General features: G+C 33.3%; 1 protein-coding gene across 3 annotated transcripts in view; it reads left to right on the forward strand.

Annotated features, from left to right (window-relative positions):
- The window catches only part of ry (xanthine dehydrogenase rosy), a 359,506-nt gene that overhangs the window by 291,752 nt on the left and 50,544 nt on the right, over window positions 1-17,210 (forward strand). For all 3 annotated transcript variants that reach the window (XM_043415814.1, XM_043415816.1, XM_043415813.1), the window contains 7 exons: window positions 8,502-8,643; window positions 8,723-8,890; window positions 9,044-9,120; window positions 9,564-9,955; window positions 10,036-10,149; window positions 10,692-10,833; window positions 10,913-11,209. In XM_043415814.1, the coding sequence (XP_043271749.1) occupies window positions 8,502-8,643; window positions 8,723-8,890; window positions 9,044-9,120; window positions 9,564-9,955; window positions 10,036-10,149; window positions 10,692-10,833; window positions 10,913-11,209 (1,332 nt within the window). The remainder of the gene's footprint in view (window positions 1-8,501; window positions 8,644-8,722; window positions 8,891-9,043; window positions 9,121-9,563; window positions 9,956-10,035; window positions 10,150-10,691; window positions 10,834-10,912; window positions 11,210-17,210) is intronic.

Below are 17,210 nucleotides of genomic sequence, written 5' to 3' on the forward strand. Positions count from 1 at the left end.
TACTTTTAACTCATATTTAAACATAATTTGTAACGATCCAATCGACGTCGAATATTATGAATAATATCAGAAGCTCCTGAAAGTCTGAAAAGAATCGATTTTCTTATAAGTCTCTGCCACCATAGAGCAAGAAATGATTAACTTGCATATGATATTTTTGGATTTAAAAGCTTCTTAGAACAATTCCATAATGTTCAACTTTGAAGTTACTAATAAAATACTTGTCCACCGATTGATATCACAAATTTTAGTGCTGCACGTAATTCAAGTGGTAACTTATTTCAATTCATTAGAAAATACTTGGCCTCGAATTGATATAATAAATTTTAATGCTGCACGTAAATAAGATGAATTTTTTTCAATTGATTTAGCTGTTCGAATCAAATAAGAAGAAAGAGGCATCGGTTTCTAAGTTTTTTTTATGGATGGAATTATCAGCAAACACGACACCATCAATGTACTTGTCCCAACCTTTTTTTCCCTAGGGGAAGTTTATGGTTTGATATCACGTCTTTTTTCTCGAAAGTTCCTTATTTATGTTTTGACGACTATATAATTTTAATTTTAATTTCTATGAATTATTTACGATTTAATGCTTGTAAGATTGGTTTCCACGAAAAAAGACCTATTTTTCAACAAAATTGTACTGGAAATATTTCGTCACAGGTCTATCCTTGGACTTTGGCGATTTTTTTCCTTGTACTCTAATATGTTTTGTCAATTAGGAACCCAAGAGCATAGTGGAAAGCAGGTTGGAAGCCGAGATATGATTTTGGCTTGTATCATCTGATTCGTCGAAAAAAGACTGATACCGCACAATCAGTATACTAGTGAAGAGTATTATACACGAATGCTGTAGGATCGTAATATATTTGATATTTTCTTACGGTTCGAAATCATTTTCGTTGTGTGACTTAAGAAGTTTTGTTTACATTCTTTGTGGTGTAATAAGAAAACGGGCGATCATCAATGTAATTGTCCAAATTTTTTTTCTCCGAGTGAGGATTTTTACGGCTTGATATCAAATCTTTTTTCTATGGCAGTTCTAAACGACAAAACATATTCTTAAATAAGATTTTCTAAAGTTAACCAATGTTTCTATTGTTATATTTTAAAATAAGTTCTCCAATGATTTTCTTTAAGTTTTGTACAATTTATAACAGTTTGATATTCTTCGAATGTTTCAAGTGATACCCTCAATTTTTCAACTATTTCGAATGTGTCCATAATTTTGTGGGATTAAAATCATATTCCGTAAGGTTTTTCAATATTTTGTATCATTGTGGAATTTTCCCCCGTCATTTATAAATTTTGTTTTCAATAGTTTTGATGAAATCATTGTGAATAAAGAAAATATGAAGATTTTTCAATGAAATGAATTTTTTGATTGATTTTCTTTAAAATTGGATAGAAAGAGAAAGAAAAAAATATATACAATGTTCACCAAGTCCACCAGAATTCGCAATTTTCACATATGTTTATTGAATTCTAATGCTACCAATTTTTATTTCATTAAAAAACGTGTTTCCAAGGACTTTTTGAAGCAATCTTTTTCATTCGTATTATCATACCCAGAGATAAAAGTTGACACACCCACGTCGATGCACAACATTTTTAAACTCTGCATGTAGCCACCAAGGTTCAACCGGACAAAAGATAAACTATGAAGTGCGTCAAGACCAACAGAATTGCTTATTCATTAATATGTCCATTGCATTTTGAAAACATAACTTCTTATGTCATTCATAAATAGGCCATCGCTGACTTCTTGTATCATTTATCATTATTTTGAGTTATTTATTACTAGTAATCCATATCGTAATTCTATAATTCTTCTACAATTTTTATTAATTGTAAGTATCCATATTTCATAATCAAAAATAGGAAGTGCTAATGCCTAGCGTGCATGTCAATACACAGAATTTTCAAAGTTTGCAAGTATCTGCTGCAATTTATTCATCTAAATTTTGATACAGAAAGAAAAAATTGCCACCGATTCATAAAATTCATTATGCCAAAACTAAAAGGAAAAAAGACAGCGCACTTCAAAGTGAACAGAACTCAAAATTGTTTCATGTATCTTCGTTTATATATTGCAGTCGGAACCAAAAAGTGAAAAGATTGGCACACCTACGCTTCACAGAAATATCAAAGTTCATAGATATTTGCTGCATACCAGTAATACAAACTTTGGTGCTATGGGGCAAACCATTTCAAAATTCCATGAACCACATTCTTGAAACTTATTATGTCACATTCAAGAAAAAAAGTGACAGATACGCTGCATGTTGAAGCAAGCAAAATGCTGTATTTCTGTATGTCTCCATGGTTATACGCAGACAAAATATTTGATCACATTCAAAAATTATCAGACGTAGACTTACACACATGAATTTTTCAACCCATGATGCCAATCGCAAACATGGTCTGGAAATACTCAACATACATGTCGCTTCATGACTTTGTCGCACTTTAGAGGTGTTCATTGCATTTCGAAGATACGAATTTTGATATCATGAAAATTAACCACCCAATGACTTATTGAAATAAATTTCCAAATTCATTATGCAATAACTCAAGTGAATATATCTATGCACTTACACGGCCCAAAGATTTTTCTAAAACTTGGGTGTATGAACAAGCAATCATGAAAACTTTTTGTTATGAATTTTCCAATTTATTGAAATCAATATGAGGGAATAGAAATACGAAAGTCACTCGAATTAAATTGATATGGATATACTGTAAGCTAAGGAGGTGGGAAAATTAAAGGGGCTGGTGAACACAGCCAAACGAAATGAAAGAAAATATGACAACAATACAATGAATTAGACACTTACTTGACCAAAGTTTTTCAAACTTTATTTGCATTCATTTACATACAACCACGCAAATTTTTTCTATAATGTAATTACACAACATAAATTTTCTGTTTTTAAAGAACGTTTGAGAGGTTATAATGAGCGAAAGTTTATTTTTCTCACATAACTCTCGTTGAAAATTTTTGAAGAACCAGAATCAGGATTGCAACAAAATTATGTCATAAATAAACGTAAAATCAAAGAATTTGTACGAGGAGAAATTTCCCAATACTAATATATGTTCTATATAACAAACACTCGCGAACCGATTGCGATGAGCGTAAACTAACCCACATCGGTTTTCACAAAACTTACATAACATTTTTTTTTATAGTCATATAAGAATTTTGAATACAGCTCGCACTATTTCTCCGAAACTTTATCATTTAGATCGCTGTTGCTATTAATTTGATCATGCCATCAAAAACTGACAGATGGTTGAACATATCACGCCAAAGTCAAATACACTGCATGTATGACACCACATACCACTACTTTGAATAAAATAAATACATATTGAACACTTGATTAGATGAAAAATATTTTTTTTTCACGCCGCACTTCGTAATGTCGGAAATCCGATTATTATAACATCAAAAGCTGACAGCTGACTGATGGGATTGTATATATAGGTATATATTCATAAACTTTATTCCGCTGGAACGGTATAGCGAGTATCCTGACCAATCACAACTCATTATTTCTGTAGCCGGGATCCCGGGACTCGAGCTTCCATAGAAATGGGTTATAGCTGGCATCAAGAGGCCTTTGATGGTGTTCTGTACAGACACGGCAAATCCTTAAATGAGTTAGTAACTTTTGCATAATCTTGAGCCTGTGCAAAGTTTTTTCTCAGCATTCACGCTACTGATCGTGTTGGTTTCGTGCTCATTCGAAAGGGATTTTGAAAATTAGTCTCCAAACCAATTTTTGATTTATAAAAAATCTCCTGAGCTCTGCAATTTTAGAAAATGACATGCCAGTTTTACCCCCTCCGCCGCGAATCGTTTTATTCAGAGAAATTATAACTCGGCGAGCCTCGGGCCAGCAGACGACAGGGCTGTCAATGTACTTGTCCCGAGACTCTACCGAGTCTCTTGAAACGGTGAAAGTAATTTTCCATCGGCCGATATCATTGGTTGAATTGTGTATGAATGGGTTGTCGAAGATATGGATTGAACAACCCATTCAATCTCTTTTGATCCTTGGTTTGCAAAAGTGCGACCGGAATGCATTTCAAATTGGAATCCACTTTGGTCCGAATTGTAAACGTTTTCCAGACCAATGTCGTTGATAACAGATTTAACGTTATTTATAAACTCTTCAACCGTTTTTGCAAGATTTTTTGAGTCTTCTAAAGTTTTCTAAAGTTCTAAAGTTTTGCTTTGAATCGTGCATCGGAATTCATGAAATCTTTATGTGCGGTCAAAGTCCATCGTTGCAAATCAATATCATGTATGTCTTGCTAGGGTGCTTTTTTTTTCAGCGACATTTTTTTTTTCACTCCCATCTCGCCTTTTTGTAGGGAATACCTTAAAAAAAAATCCCTGAAAATTTGAGCCCTTAATATTAATTTTAAGTACTCGACCAAGGCGTACAAAGATTTCCCCTTTAAAATACACGTAAAGTTCGATTTTTCTTCTTAAAAGTTCTACAGCTCAGAGGCATTTAATGGTACAACCTTGGTCGATGAGCGGATTTATTCAGAATTAAATGCTCCACAAAAGTGTCCATTGTGGCGTAAGTGTAACTCGAACTGGCGAGGTCGTAGAGGTCACTCAACCCAATTTTTTCATGAAATTCTCGTTTTTTTGCCTCTATCTCGTAAATGACAAGAGCTACAGAAAAAATGGGAATGACAAACTTGGAGGAAATTCAATTTCCTACAAAAAAGTATTCAAGCACCAAATCGCTAACATCGATATTTCTTAAGATATTGGGCTTTTAAGTTGAGGTAGTATGGAATTTTCATGAATTATTGAGCTGGATTGTATAAGTTGTTAATTTATTATTCTTAATTGTCACTTAAATCATTAAATATTTATTTGTTAAGTTGCAAATGATTGAAAAGTTGAATAACTGAACGTTTTGAAACTGAAATTCGGAAAAAAAAAAACATTTTCAAAGTGCTTAAAAATTTTTTTTTCACTTTTCACGAATTTTTCAATTGATTTTCCCCTGATTCTTCTAATTTATTTACCAGTAATTGAATACCTATAAAGTTCTAGTTGAAAATATGTTGTATATACGCAAAATATTTCAATATTATTTTATATCTATATATCTTGTCTTGCTTATATATAAGATATTTTCAACTAGAACTTTATCGGTATTCAATGACTGGTAAATAAATTCGAAGAATCAGGGGAAAATCAATTGAAAAATTCGTGAAAAGTAAAAAAAAAAATCTAAGCACTTTGAAAATGTTTTTTTTTTCGAATTTCAGTTTCAAAACGTTGAGTTATTCAACTTTTTAATCATTTGCAACTTAACAAATAAATATTTGATGATTTAAGTGACAATAAAGAATAATAAATTAACAACTTATACAATTTAGCTCAATAATTCATGAAAATTCCATACTACCTCAACTTAAAAGCCCAATATCTCAAGAAATATCGATGTTAGCGATTTGGTGCTTGAATACTTTTTTGTAGGAAATTGAATTTCCTCCAAGTTTGTCATTCCCATTTTTTCTGTAGCTCTTGTCATTTACGAGATAGAGGCAAAAAAACGAGAATTTCATGAAAAAATTGGGTTGAGTGACCTCTACGACCTCGCCAGTTCGAGTTACACTTACGCCACAATGGACACTTTTGTGGAGCATTTAATTCTGAATAAATCCGCTCATCGACCAAGGTTGTACCATTAAATGCCTCTGAGCTGTAGAACTTTTAAGAAGAAAAATCGAACTTTACGTGTATTTTAAAGGGGAAATCTTTGTACGCCTTGGTCGAGTACTTAAAATTAATATTAAGGGCTCAAATTTTCAGGGATTTTTTTTTAAGGTATTCCCTACAAAAAGGCGAGATAGGAGTGAAAAAAAAAAATGTTGCTGAAAAAAAAAGCACCCTAATGACTTGCCACATTCAGTTGCTTTAATGAAGCGATTTAAAGTATATTGAGATATTTCATTCAATTTTTCTTTATAAGTCCCAGCTTTATTTATTTGATGAGCTCAATGCTTTAATTGTGTTTTAGAAATTACTTTTCTTAAACGATGTGCCACCGTACGAATATTTAAATTTTTTATTTTTCGACTTCTCCAATACTCCACAGCTTTCTTCTTGTAATCAAATGGGAGTTCATCTTCATTTTTTGTACAATGAGATCCATCGGCTTCATTGAATGAAATTGAATCCCATTCCAATTCACTATCTTCTACACTTTCAGGCTCACGGGGTTTGAATTGTTCTTGAAAGTTTAGAGTTTCGTCTTCTTCAATTTCGATTCCCGTGTATTCGTTTATGATTTCAATTAAAAACTCTTTAATGGTATTGGCTAATTTCATTTCACTTTCATTCACCGGTGTTTCGGGCAAATTCATCATCATAAAATAAGTCGACAAAATATGTATGACATTCATTGGATTGATATGCATTTTTATAAAAGTTCGTAGTATTCAATACATACTCAATAATGCATACCTATGATCAGAGAATTTTAGTGAACGGGAACCGCTTTAAAACTAACTTAAATGTGATAACAATGAGATTATATAGAGCCTTATCTTTTACTGATGTATCACTGTTTAACACAATAGATAGGATATGATAGAAAAATAAAACGTATTTTAAGAAACCCACCTCATAGTTTGATGAAAAGATGTTATAAGTTGAAATTGATAAAAAATGTTGCGTTTGAAAAAATTGACTCCTTTCAATGAGCGCTTGTGTCGGAAAAAAACCAATGTAGATTGATATGATTGAATTTCGAATCGGAATAATTAGGTTTACCATGGAAAAGTAGAGAAAAATGTACAAAAAAACACGTTTTTTTATGAAATTAAAATGAATATAAAAAGCTATACAATTAACGATTATATATTATTGCAAAGCACTAAAAAATGAATAAATTTGCCATTTAAACTTTTGCCGTATCTATTTTAGTTACGGAGATATCAACGAAAAACGAAAAAACGATCGATTTTGAGGAATTATTTCACCCCTTAAATATGCGAGTGGGCAGCTAATTTTTTGTGACGGTTTATACTTTGATGTGAACTACAAAATGTAATTTTTTCAACCCAGGTTGTGGGGGTACACTAAGGTGACTTTCCTTGCTAGACATCGAAAACCACGAAGCAATATGTCTGGACATCGAAAACCATAGAGAAGTATACCTAGACATTAAAAATCATGGAGAAATATGCCTAGACTTCGAAAACCATGGAGCAATATGCTTGGGCATCGAAAACCATAGAGAAATATACTTAGACATCGAAAACCATGGAGCAATATGCCTGGACATCGAAAACCATGGAGGAATATACTTGGACATCGAAAACCATGGAGCAATATGCTTGGACATCGAAAACCATAGAGAAAAATACTTAGACATTAAAAATCATGGAGAAATATGCCTAGACATCGAAAACCATGGAGCAATATGCTTGGGCATCGAAAACCATAGAGAAATATACTTAGACATCGAAAACCATGGAGCAATATGCCTGGACATCGAAAACCATGGAGGAATATACTTGGACATCGAAAACCATGGAGCAATATGCCTGGACATCGAAAACCATGCAGACAATATGCCTGGCCATCGAAAACTATGGATCCGTGGACCTAGATATCGAAAACCATGACGCCGTCGTCCTAGACATCGAAAACCATCGAGCCGTCGACCTAAGCGTCGTAGAAGATGCTCACCGTTGTTTCGCATTCTATGCATGCGTAAATCAGGCGCTGATATCGCCCGGATCACCAATGAAGGATCCACCAATCGGCCAAAAATTTTTCTAGAAATGGATTTTATATGGCCAATTGACAGAACATTCTGGATGAATTGAAAAATTATCGTCAACTGGCAATATTTCCTCCATTAATTGGTAATTGGTTGGTCAATTGGCAATATCCCCTCCATCAATTGGATATTTTTCGTCAATTGGTAATATCTCCTCCGTCAATTGGAATTTGGTTGGTCAATTGAGAATATCTTCTCCATCAATTGGATATTTTTCGTCAATTGGTAATATCTCCTCCGTCAATTGGAATTTGGTTGGTCAATTGAGAATATCTTCTCTATCAATTGGAAATTTTTCGTCAATTGGTAATATCTCCTCCATCAATTAAAAAATGAATCGTCATTTGGCAATAAAGTTTCTGTCAATTTCCTATTACTTGTTCAATTGATAATGTAATTTGAAATAATTACTGATTTTTAATCAATTGACAATAATTATCAAAATTAGTGGCAAAAAAATTATTGATGCCGATCTCTGCTTATGACACAAGAAGCTTTGATAAAATGTAAAAAAGAGATTGTCGTAATCGAACTATGAGAATTTCAATGTTCTTTTCATGTCTATCACATCATGATTCACCAGAACGTTGTTTTAAATTTGAGGCATGTCGAGATTCGATTACACGGATAATAAAAAGAGATCGTAATGGTAAAAATATACATTTTTAGCTCTCATCGGAATTAGATGGTCAATATCTCGTTATCAAAGGAAAACAGGTTACTTGGTACAGACCAACAATACTCGAACAAGTTTTACTTCTGAAGAAAAAATATCCGAATGCAAAAGTGATCGTTGGAAACACAGAAGTTGGTAAATAAACTTTTTTCCTATTCTTCAACTCATTGTATGAAAGTCATTTGAAAGATTACATGAGTTTTCTATTTTGTAGGCGTTGAAGTAAAATTCAAACATTTAACGTATCCGATATTGATAAATCCTATGCAAGTCCAGGAAATGCGAGAAATTACGAAACTCAGCAATGCAATACATATCGGTGCAAGCGTCACTCTTACGGAAATGGAAGAAGCGCTCAGAAAACAAGTACAAATAGAACCAGGTTAAAAAAGATGAACATTCTTCCCATCGCTTTTCTTTGCATCTGTTTATTAATTTTTTTTCAAGTCATTCGATAAATATAGCGACTGAAATAAATTGCGATTCTTGCTATATTCTATTCACGCAAAGAATATGATTTTCTTTAAATTTGTAGAATTTCGAACAAGAATATTTTTGGAAGTGGCGAACATGATGCACTGGTTTGCTGGAAAGCAAATCAGAAACGTGGCAGTAAGTATAACCTATCCTAGAATCCATCAATATTTAAAAAATGTTGAAGGAGCCGTGCATTTTAATGATTGTTGGAGTTTTTGTTAATTATTCAGAATTAAGAGCATGGATCAGTCGATTAACCCCCCTTGGAATTTTCGAAATCGAAATTTGCAGCTATCTCTCTCGCACTCACGGTTGCGATATACGGACTGATCCATCCTCTTAAGTAGACGAAAGCAAATTTGCAAATCTTGATACTCCTTCGAAATTTTTTACTTTTATAAATTGATGAAAAATTAACTTTCTCATTCGAAAATTCTATTTTCATTAATGAAATTATAAACAAAGCGAAGTAAATATAATTTCAGGTGAAATTCACATTGCGGAAAGAATGATTTTTCATTGAAATTATAATTTGAATCAATTAACTCATGAGTAAAATAAAGTAAATGTGAATCTAGGCGATTGGAGGAAACATAATGACCGGAAGTCCGATATCCGATCAAGTTCCTGTGCTGATGGCTGCGAATGCAAAATTGACTTTTTCGAGTCTAATTCGAAAAACGAGAACAGTTTTATTAGACCATACGTTTTTCGTGGGTTATCGTCGAAACGTTGCTTTATCGGACGAGATATTGGTTTCCATTGAAATTCCATATACCAACAGTTCTCAATATTTTGTTGCTTACAAACAAGCTAAAAGACGCGACGATGATATTGCAATTGTTAACATGGCATTGAACGTAACTTTTAAGCCTGAAACGAATGAAATCGTGGAAGCTCGATTGGCTTATGGCGGGATGGCACCCACAACCAAATTGGCTGTTGAGACGTGTCGCCAAATGGTCGGAAAGTACGTGAAAGTTTTTAAAAAATCGGAAAAAACCGTCCGAGCTGTCTAATTTATTATCGTTATTTTCCATATTCTTTCAGAAAATGGGATAATGAAATGTTGGAATCATCTTACCAGTCACTAGTCGAAGAATTCCCTTTGCCTGACAATGTTCCAGGAGGACAAGTTCATTATCGTCGTTCCTTGACGCTCAGGTTATGAATGTGAAATTATAAAAAAAAAATAAAAAACATGATAATGAAGAAAAAAATGAGGCGAGGATGACTTTGTCTCTCCTGGTGGAGAGACGATGATGGATCAGTCGGTAATAACAACCGTGAGTGCGAGAGAGATAGCTGCAAATTTTGAAAAGGAAATTTTTCCACATCGTTCGTCTGATCGAAAAAATAAAAATGTCATCGGATTTTTGCGATCGTGCTGCATACGATGACATTTTTATTATTTTAATCGGACGAACGATGTCAAAGAGTTTCAATTTAAAAAATTCGAGGTGTGATTACCGACTGATCCATCATCTTAACTAATGAAAAATTTAATTACAGTAAAATTTATTTGTTGGGGATTTTTTACAAGTTTTGACAAAATGAAGACCAAAAAAAAACTTCATTTCAGCAGATTTATTGAAAAACATTTCTTTGATTTTCTAGAATTTTTCTGTTTGTCTACAAAATTTTCATGGGAATTCGATTTGTTTCTCATTCTTGGCCGATAAACAAGGAAATATAATTTCTTTCAGTTTATTCTTCAAGGCTTTTATTGAAATAATGAAGCAAATGCATCGAAATTTACCGGGACTTCAACCACTGCCTCGGGAATTGATTTCAGCTTCGGAAAGTTTTCATTACGTGATACCGAAAAGCTCGCAATATTATCAAGTGGTACGTAAAGGAACGAGAAAAGTGAAAAATTTTCTTTATAAGTCCTTCATAATGATAATAATGATTAATTCATAACCAGTCATCAAAGAACCAAAACCCTGATGATTTGATTGGAAGACCAATCGTGCACGCTAGTGCTTACAAGCAGGCAACAGGTGAGGCAGTTTATTGCGACGATATTCCTCAATTTACTGACGAATTGTACATGGCACTTGTACTGGCGACCAAAGCACATGCGAATATAGTCAAAATCGATCCCTCGGAAGCATTGGCCGTTGAAGGCGTCGTGGCATTTTTTAGTGCTGAAGATATTCCAGAACGTCAAAGATGGGTCGGTCCTGTCATGCACGACGAAGAAGTTTTCGTCTCGAAAACGGTAATTGTTTAACTTTAAAAAGTTTTATCAGGGTTAAAGATTATCTCAGGATCATGAGATTTTTTTTTAAATTACATTTTTAAATCTCGTTGACAATAGATGAAAAATGTGCTCGGCCGTTTTGCTCATATCTTTACGCCCGATTTTTACCTATATCTCATCATTTGGACAAAAAACGAAGATCCACGTTTCGTGGCTGAACACTTCTACTGTAAAAATCAGTTTGACAAATTGAAATTGGTCGACTTCCAGAGCATCCAGCCTTGCTGAAAAAAATCGCCTACTTAACTCAAATAATGTAATAGACGCTAATGTAAGGTCGATTCGACTCCATGTCGAATCGACCAATGGTTGAAACCAACCCGTTCCGAATTAATCATTTTTTTCAGAAGTTTCCTTTTATTATAAAACTAAGTTCCACCAAAAATCAGTAACATTTTTTTCTAAGGTTATGTAAAATTCCGAACTATACAATTTTACGAATTTTTCGAAGGTAATCAGTGACCTCTGCAAAACAATTCCCCGAAAATACAATTTCCTGAAAATACATTTTCCCGAAAGCAATTTCCCGAAAAAACATTGTCCCAAAAATACAATTTCCCGAAAAAGCATTGTCCCAAAAATACAATTTCCCGAAAATAAAATTCCCCGACAAAACATGTCCCCGAAAATAATTTCCTGAAACAACATTTGTTCAGAAAAATAATTTCGTAAAAATAAAATTTCCCGAAAACCAAAAAACGATTCTCTCAATTCGTTTTTCAATTCTCTCGTGCTTATACTCATAGTAATCAACAATAATGAGGTGTAATTCCGAAAAGGCGATATCCTACGATTTATTTGAAATTTCATACACTAATGTAAATTGTCGTACTCATTTTGAATACAACAGTAAGAGCAGAGATCGGCAAAAAAAAATTTTTCATTTTTCATTTTTAAATTGATAAAAATACACATTGCAAAAATTATTATTATTAATTAATTAAAAATCATTAATTATTACAAATTACATTGTCAATTGACCAACCAATTTCTAATTGATGGAAAGATATTACCAATTGACAAAAAATTTCCAATTGATGGAGAAGATATTGTCAATTGACCGACCACTTTCCAATTGATGGAGGAGATATTACAATTGACGAAAAATTTTCAATTGGTGGAGGAAATATTGCCAATTGACCAACCAATTTCCATTTGATGGAGGAGATATTGTCAATTGAAAATTTTTCACTTCATCCAAAATGTTCTGTCAATTAACCATATAAAATTCAATTCTAGAAAAATTTGTGGCCAATTGGTGGATCGTCCATTGGTGATTCGAGCGATACCAGCGCCTGATTTACGCATACATAGAATGCGATACGTCCGTGAGCATCTTCTTCGACGCTTAGGTCGACAGCTCGATGGTTTTCTATATCTAGGTCGACGGGTCCATGGTTTTCGATGTCTAGGTTGACGACTCCATGGTTTTCGAAGACCATCAAAATCAGGCGCTGGTATCGCCCGGATCACCAATGCACGATCCACTAATTGGCCAAAAATTTTTCTAGAATTGGATGTTACCTAGGGAAAAAAAGGTTGAATTATGATTCCATATAATATAAATAGATTAATCAACTTCATCTTTCATTTTCGTTTCATTTTGACAAGAGCGATTCGAAGGAAAATTATTTTCTCGGGAATTACTGTTCCTTAATATTAACACATGCATTAACTTCGTTTTTGATTTGTTTTCGAATGAGCAATTTGAATAAAAAGTGATGGGCTGGACAAGTACGTTTAAGACGTATTTGAACATAATTTGTACCGATCCAATCGAAGTTGAATGTTGTGAATAATACCAGGGGATCCTGAAAGTCGGAGGGGAATCGATTCTTTACAGTGTGTATCTTGTTGAAGTAACGAATGACTTTCATGTGAATTTTTAATGATTTTATTTCCATTAATTTTTTAGTAATTTTGATAAAACGTTGTGAGCCCGACAAGGATTCTCAACGCTCATTTGTCGCCGGAGATTATATTTCGAATAACTGATAAATACTTGACCTCGAATTGATATAATTCATTTTAGTACTGCACGTAACTTCCGTTATGACTTTTTTTTCATTAACTTTTTTCTTGAAAATAATTATCAAGAATTTCAATTAAAGTTTGCGATTTGTTCGATAAATATTTCAAATTATCAATAAAAACTTGGCCTCCAATTGATATCATACATTTTTATACTGCATGTAACTTGGATAGTTTATTTTTCAATTTGTCCAATATTTATGAATTTTTTTGAAAATTTTTTATTTTTCTTTACAGAATTTTTTCGATTGTTTTTTATTTTTGTTGAATTTTTTTGAAGTTTTCAATTTTTCGTTTATTATTTCTATAGAATTTTTTTCCTGGTTCTGAATCTTTTTTCTATGTCATCCAGAAACAAGAGACCATCAATGTACTTGTCCCAACCTTTTTTTCCCTAGGGGAAGTTTATGGTTTGATATCACGCCTTTTTTCTCAAAAGTTCCTCATTTATGTTATGACGGTTATAGGATTTTAGTATAAATTTCTATGAATTAATTGCTTAGTACATTTTTATAGATTCCATTCTCATACGAACATTTTTTATGGGATAATCTTTTTCATGAAATTATCAGCAAATAAAGGACCATCAATGTACTTTTCCCAATCTTATTTTCCCTGTGTATGATGTTCGGCTTATAAAGTTGGTTTCCACCATAAAAAACCAATTTTTCGTAAAAATTGTAGTGAAAATATTTCGTCACAAGTCTGCCCTTGAACTTTGGCGATTTTTTTCCCCATACTCTAATATGTTATGCCTATTAGGAACTCAACAGCATGGAGGAATCCGGGATGAGGCCCGAGAAATGAATTTCGGTTTATAATGTTGGTTTCCACGTAAAAGACCAATTTTTCTTCAAAATTGTACTGAAAATATTTCGGCACTGGTTTGGTCTTGGACTTTGGTGATTTTTCTCCTTGTCTTCTAATATGTTTTGTCTATTGGGAATCCAAGAGCATGAAGAAATACGTGTTGTGGGCCATAATATGATTTTCGGCTTATAACGTTGGTTTCCACGAAATAAGATCTATTTTTCGTCAAAATTGTACTGGAAATATTTCGTCACAGGTCTGTCTTTGCACTTTGGCTTTTTTTTTTCTTCTACTCTAATATGCTATGCTTATTGGGAACCCAAGAGAATGGTAGAAAGCGGGTTGGGGGCCGAGATATGATTTTCAGCTTATAACGTTGGTTTCCGCGACAAAAGATCTATTTTTCGTCAAAATTGTACTGGAAATATTTCGTCTCCTGTCTGTCCTTGGCCTTTCGCGATTTTTTCCAAGTCTTCATACCAAGAAAGAACTGATGTAAAGATTTCCTTAATAGAACAGATTTTATTTATCCCTGTTCTTTAAAATTCAAATGAAAGATAGATCAAATTCATAACACGAAAAATCCAACGGATTTGCCCACTTTAAATGTCGCTTTTGCATTCTGAATCTAGAGATTTCATTTCATCCAAAACGTGCTCTCAATGAAATATATTTCCAAAGTTTGCAAGTGGCCGCTGAGGTCCAATTATCCACAATTTGATAGTTGCTGAAAAAAAGTACCCGAAAACTTCTAACATTTATTATGCCAGAACTCAAAGCAGCAAAAAAAACTAAGCGAACTTAATTCAACAGAGCAACAGAATTCAAAGACGTTTAAGGTACCTGCATTGGTTTTGGAGGAAAACCATTTCAGGACAATTCAGAAATGAATTTAGAAATTCGAAAACTCACAATGGAGTAGAAAAAGGAAAATTGAAGTATTTAGAAAAGCGGAAGACTTTTGTGATGAATTTTATAGATTACATGATACGGTTGGAGTAAATGATTTGAATGATTGGCACACATGCTGCAACACAGAAATTTAAAATTTTGGAAGTATTCGCTGTATATCAGTCATACAAACTTCAATACTATTTGAAAAGGAACACTTAAAAACTTGCATTTACCTTACATATTACCATAATCAAAGATAAGGGGTGATCCGTCGCATATATATTTATCCACAGAAATTTCAGAGTTCGCAGGTATCTGCTGCGGTTCAATGTATCTGCGCAATGAGCTTCGAAGACAGCAATTTCAAATCTATCCATAAATGAGCAACTGAAGACTTTTATAATCAATTTTTTACTTCATATAGATGTTACAGTTAGAGTCAAAATGTAAAATGAATGGCACAGTATTTAAATTGTATAGTTTGCAGATTTTTGCAGTATTTTAATGATCCGAATCTACAGCATTATAATGAAAAGTTGTCAAAAGTCATGATGTTACATTAAAATGACATAGCGCACATTGCATTCAGCAATTCTGTAAGTTTCTGGGGATGTTGGTAGGCATCATATTTGATCGCATCCAAAACTGAGCAACAGTAGACTTATCGGAATGAATTTTTTTTATAATAATTCCATATTTGTAGTTTGCAAAGTGGAAATACTCAACATACATGTCATTTTATAAGTTTTGTTATCAAAATTTGTGTTTGCATACCGCATTCCTAAGATATGACTTTTCATATCATCAGCAAAAAAAGCATCCATAGGCTTTCTGGAAAAGTTTCCAAATTTATCACTCGTCAGACCTAATGGGAAAAGAATAACTACACACTATACCAAGACCAGATGTTTTTTTGAAAATCTGATTTACAAAATGTGTAATTCAAGATCATGGTTAGAAACCTCTCGAATCATGTTACCACAATCATCATGAAGGAGTAGAAAATCATAGGACACATATTAGGGAACGAATTAATAATATGAATCGATCTGCTGCAAACTGATGGGGTGGAAACAAGGATCGGAGAGGGCAGAGCCAAACTGAATATCAAGCAAAATATGGGGATGTTTAAAAATAATGACGACACAAGAAATAAATTAGAAAACATTTATTCAATTAAAGTTTCTAATATCATTCTAACAGTTGCGTGTATTTTTGTTCTATTTATTCGTATATATAACCTATGTACACATGATATATAATCACGCCACTGACAATATATTCGCACTGGACAATATTTCTCGTATTCTGGTTTAATTGAAGGATTATTTCAGTTAACACTTATTTCCAATCGAACGAAATGATGAAATCTTGAAAAGTTTCGTTGACATATGCATCGCGCATTTTTTATATTCTTTTTCACACACACATCACAGACTACATTTACGCGGCCGCTTTGATACCGGTTTAATATATCACAAATAACAAAATAAATAGTAATATGCACTTCTTTAGATGACGAAAATTATTTTTTTATTGATCCCGCACGTACTTCGTAATGTCGAAACTCTGTTCATACGATCAAAAACTGACACATGGTTTGTACATTATTATATGTATATCGATCGAATTTATGACTGCTGTTACCAGCTGTGCTGCGCCGTGTGCTACGTTCTGAAGTTGACGTCAGATTTCCAATCATCAACAACTAATTTTTCAACAACCAATGACAACGTTTAAAAATGGATGTCGTCAGATCCAACCAATCAGAAACTCGAGAGCATCAAAGTGCCTTTGATTGTGTTGTAAATATAGACGCATAAATTCTAGAATGTGTTGGTAACTTTTGCATAATCTTGAGCCTGTGCAAAGTTTTTTCTCAGCAATTACGCCACCGATCATGCTGATTGTGGGTGGAATCGAAAGAGAATTTATTAATTAATCTCCAGTTCAATTTTCAAAGCCTCAGATGACTCAGGAGTTTCGTAATTAAACAAAATGACATGCCAATTTTACCCCCACCACCGCGAATCGTTTTATTCAGAGAAAAGATAGTCTCGGCGAGCTCGGGCCAGCAGACGACAGGGCTGTCAATGTACTTGTCCCGAGACTCTACCGAGTCTCTTGATATATGGTCAATGGACAGAACATTTTGGATCAATTGAAAAATTTTAGTCAATTGGCAATTGTTGTGCCCGTACATCGCACTCATTAAAACAAATTA

This window comes from Venturia canescens, chromosome 4, assembly GCF_019457755.1.
Source record: "Venturia canescens isolate UGA chromosome 4, ASM1945775v1, whole genome shotgun sequence".
Classification (NCBI taxonomy): domain Eukaryota; kingdom Metazoa; phylum Arthropoda; class Insecta; order Hymenoptera; family Ichneumonidae; genus Venturia; species Venturia canescens.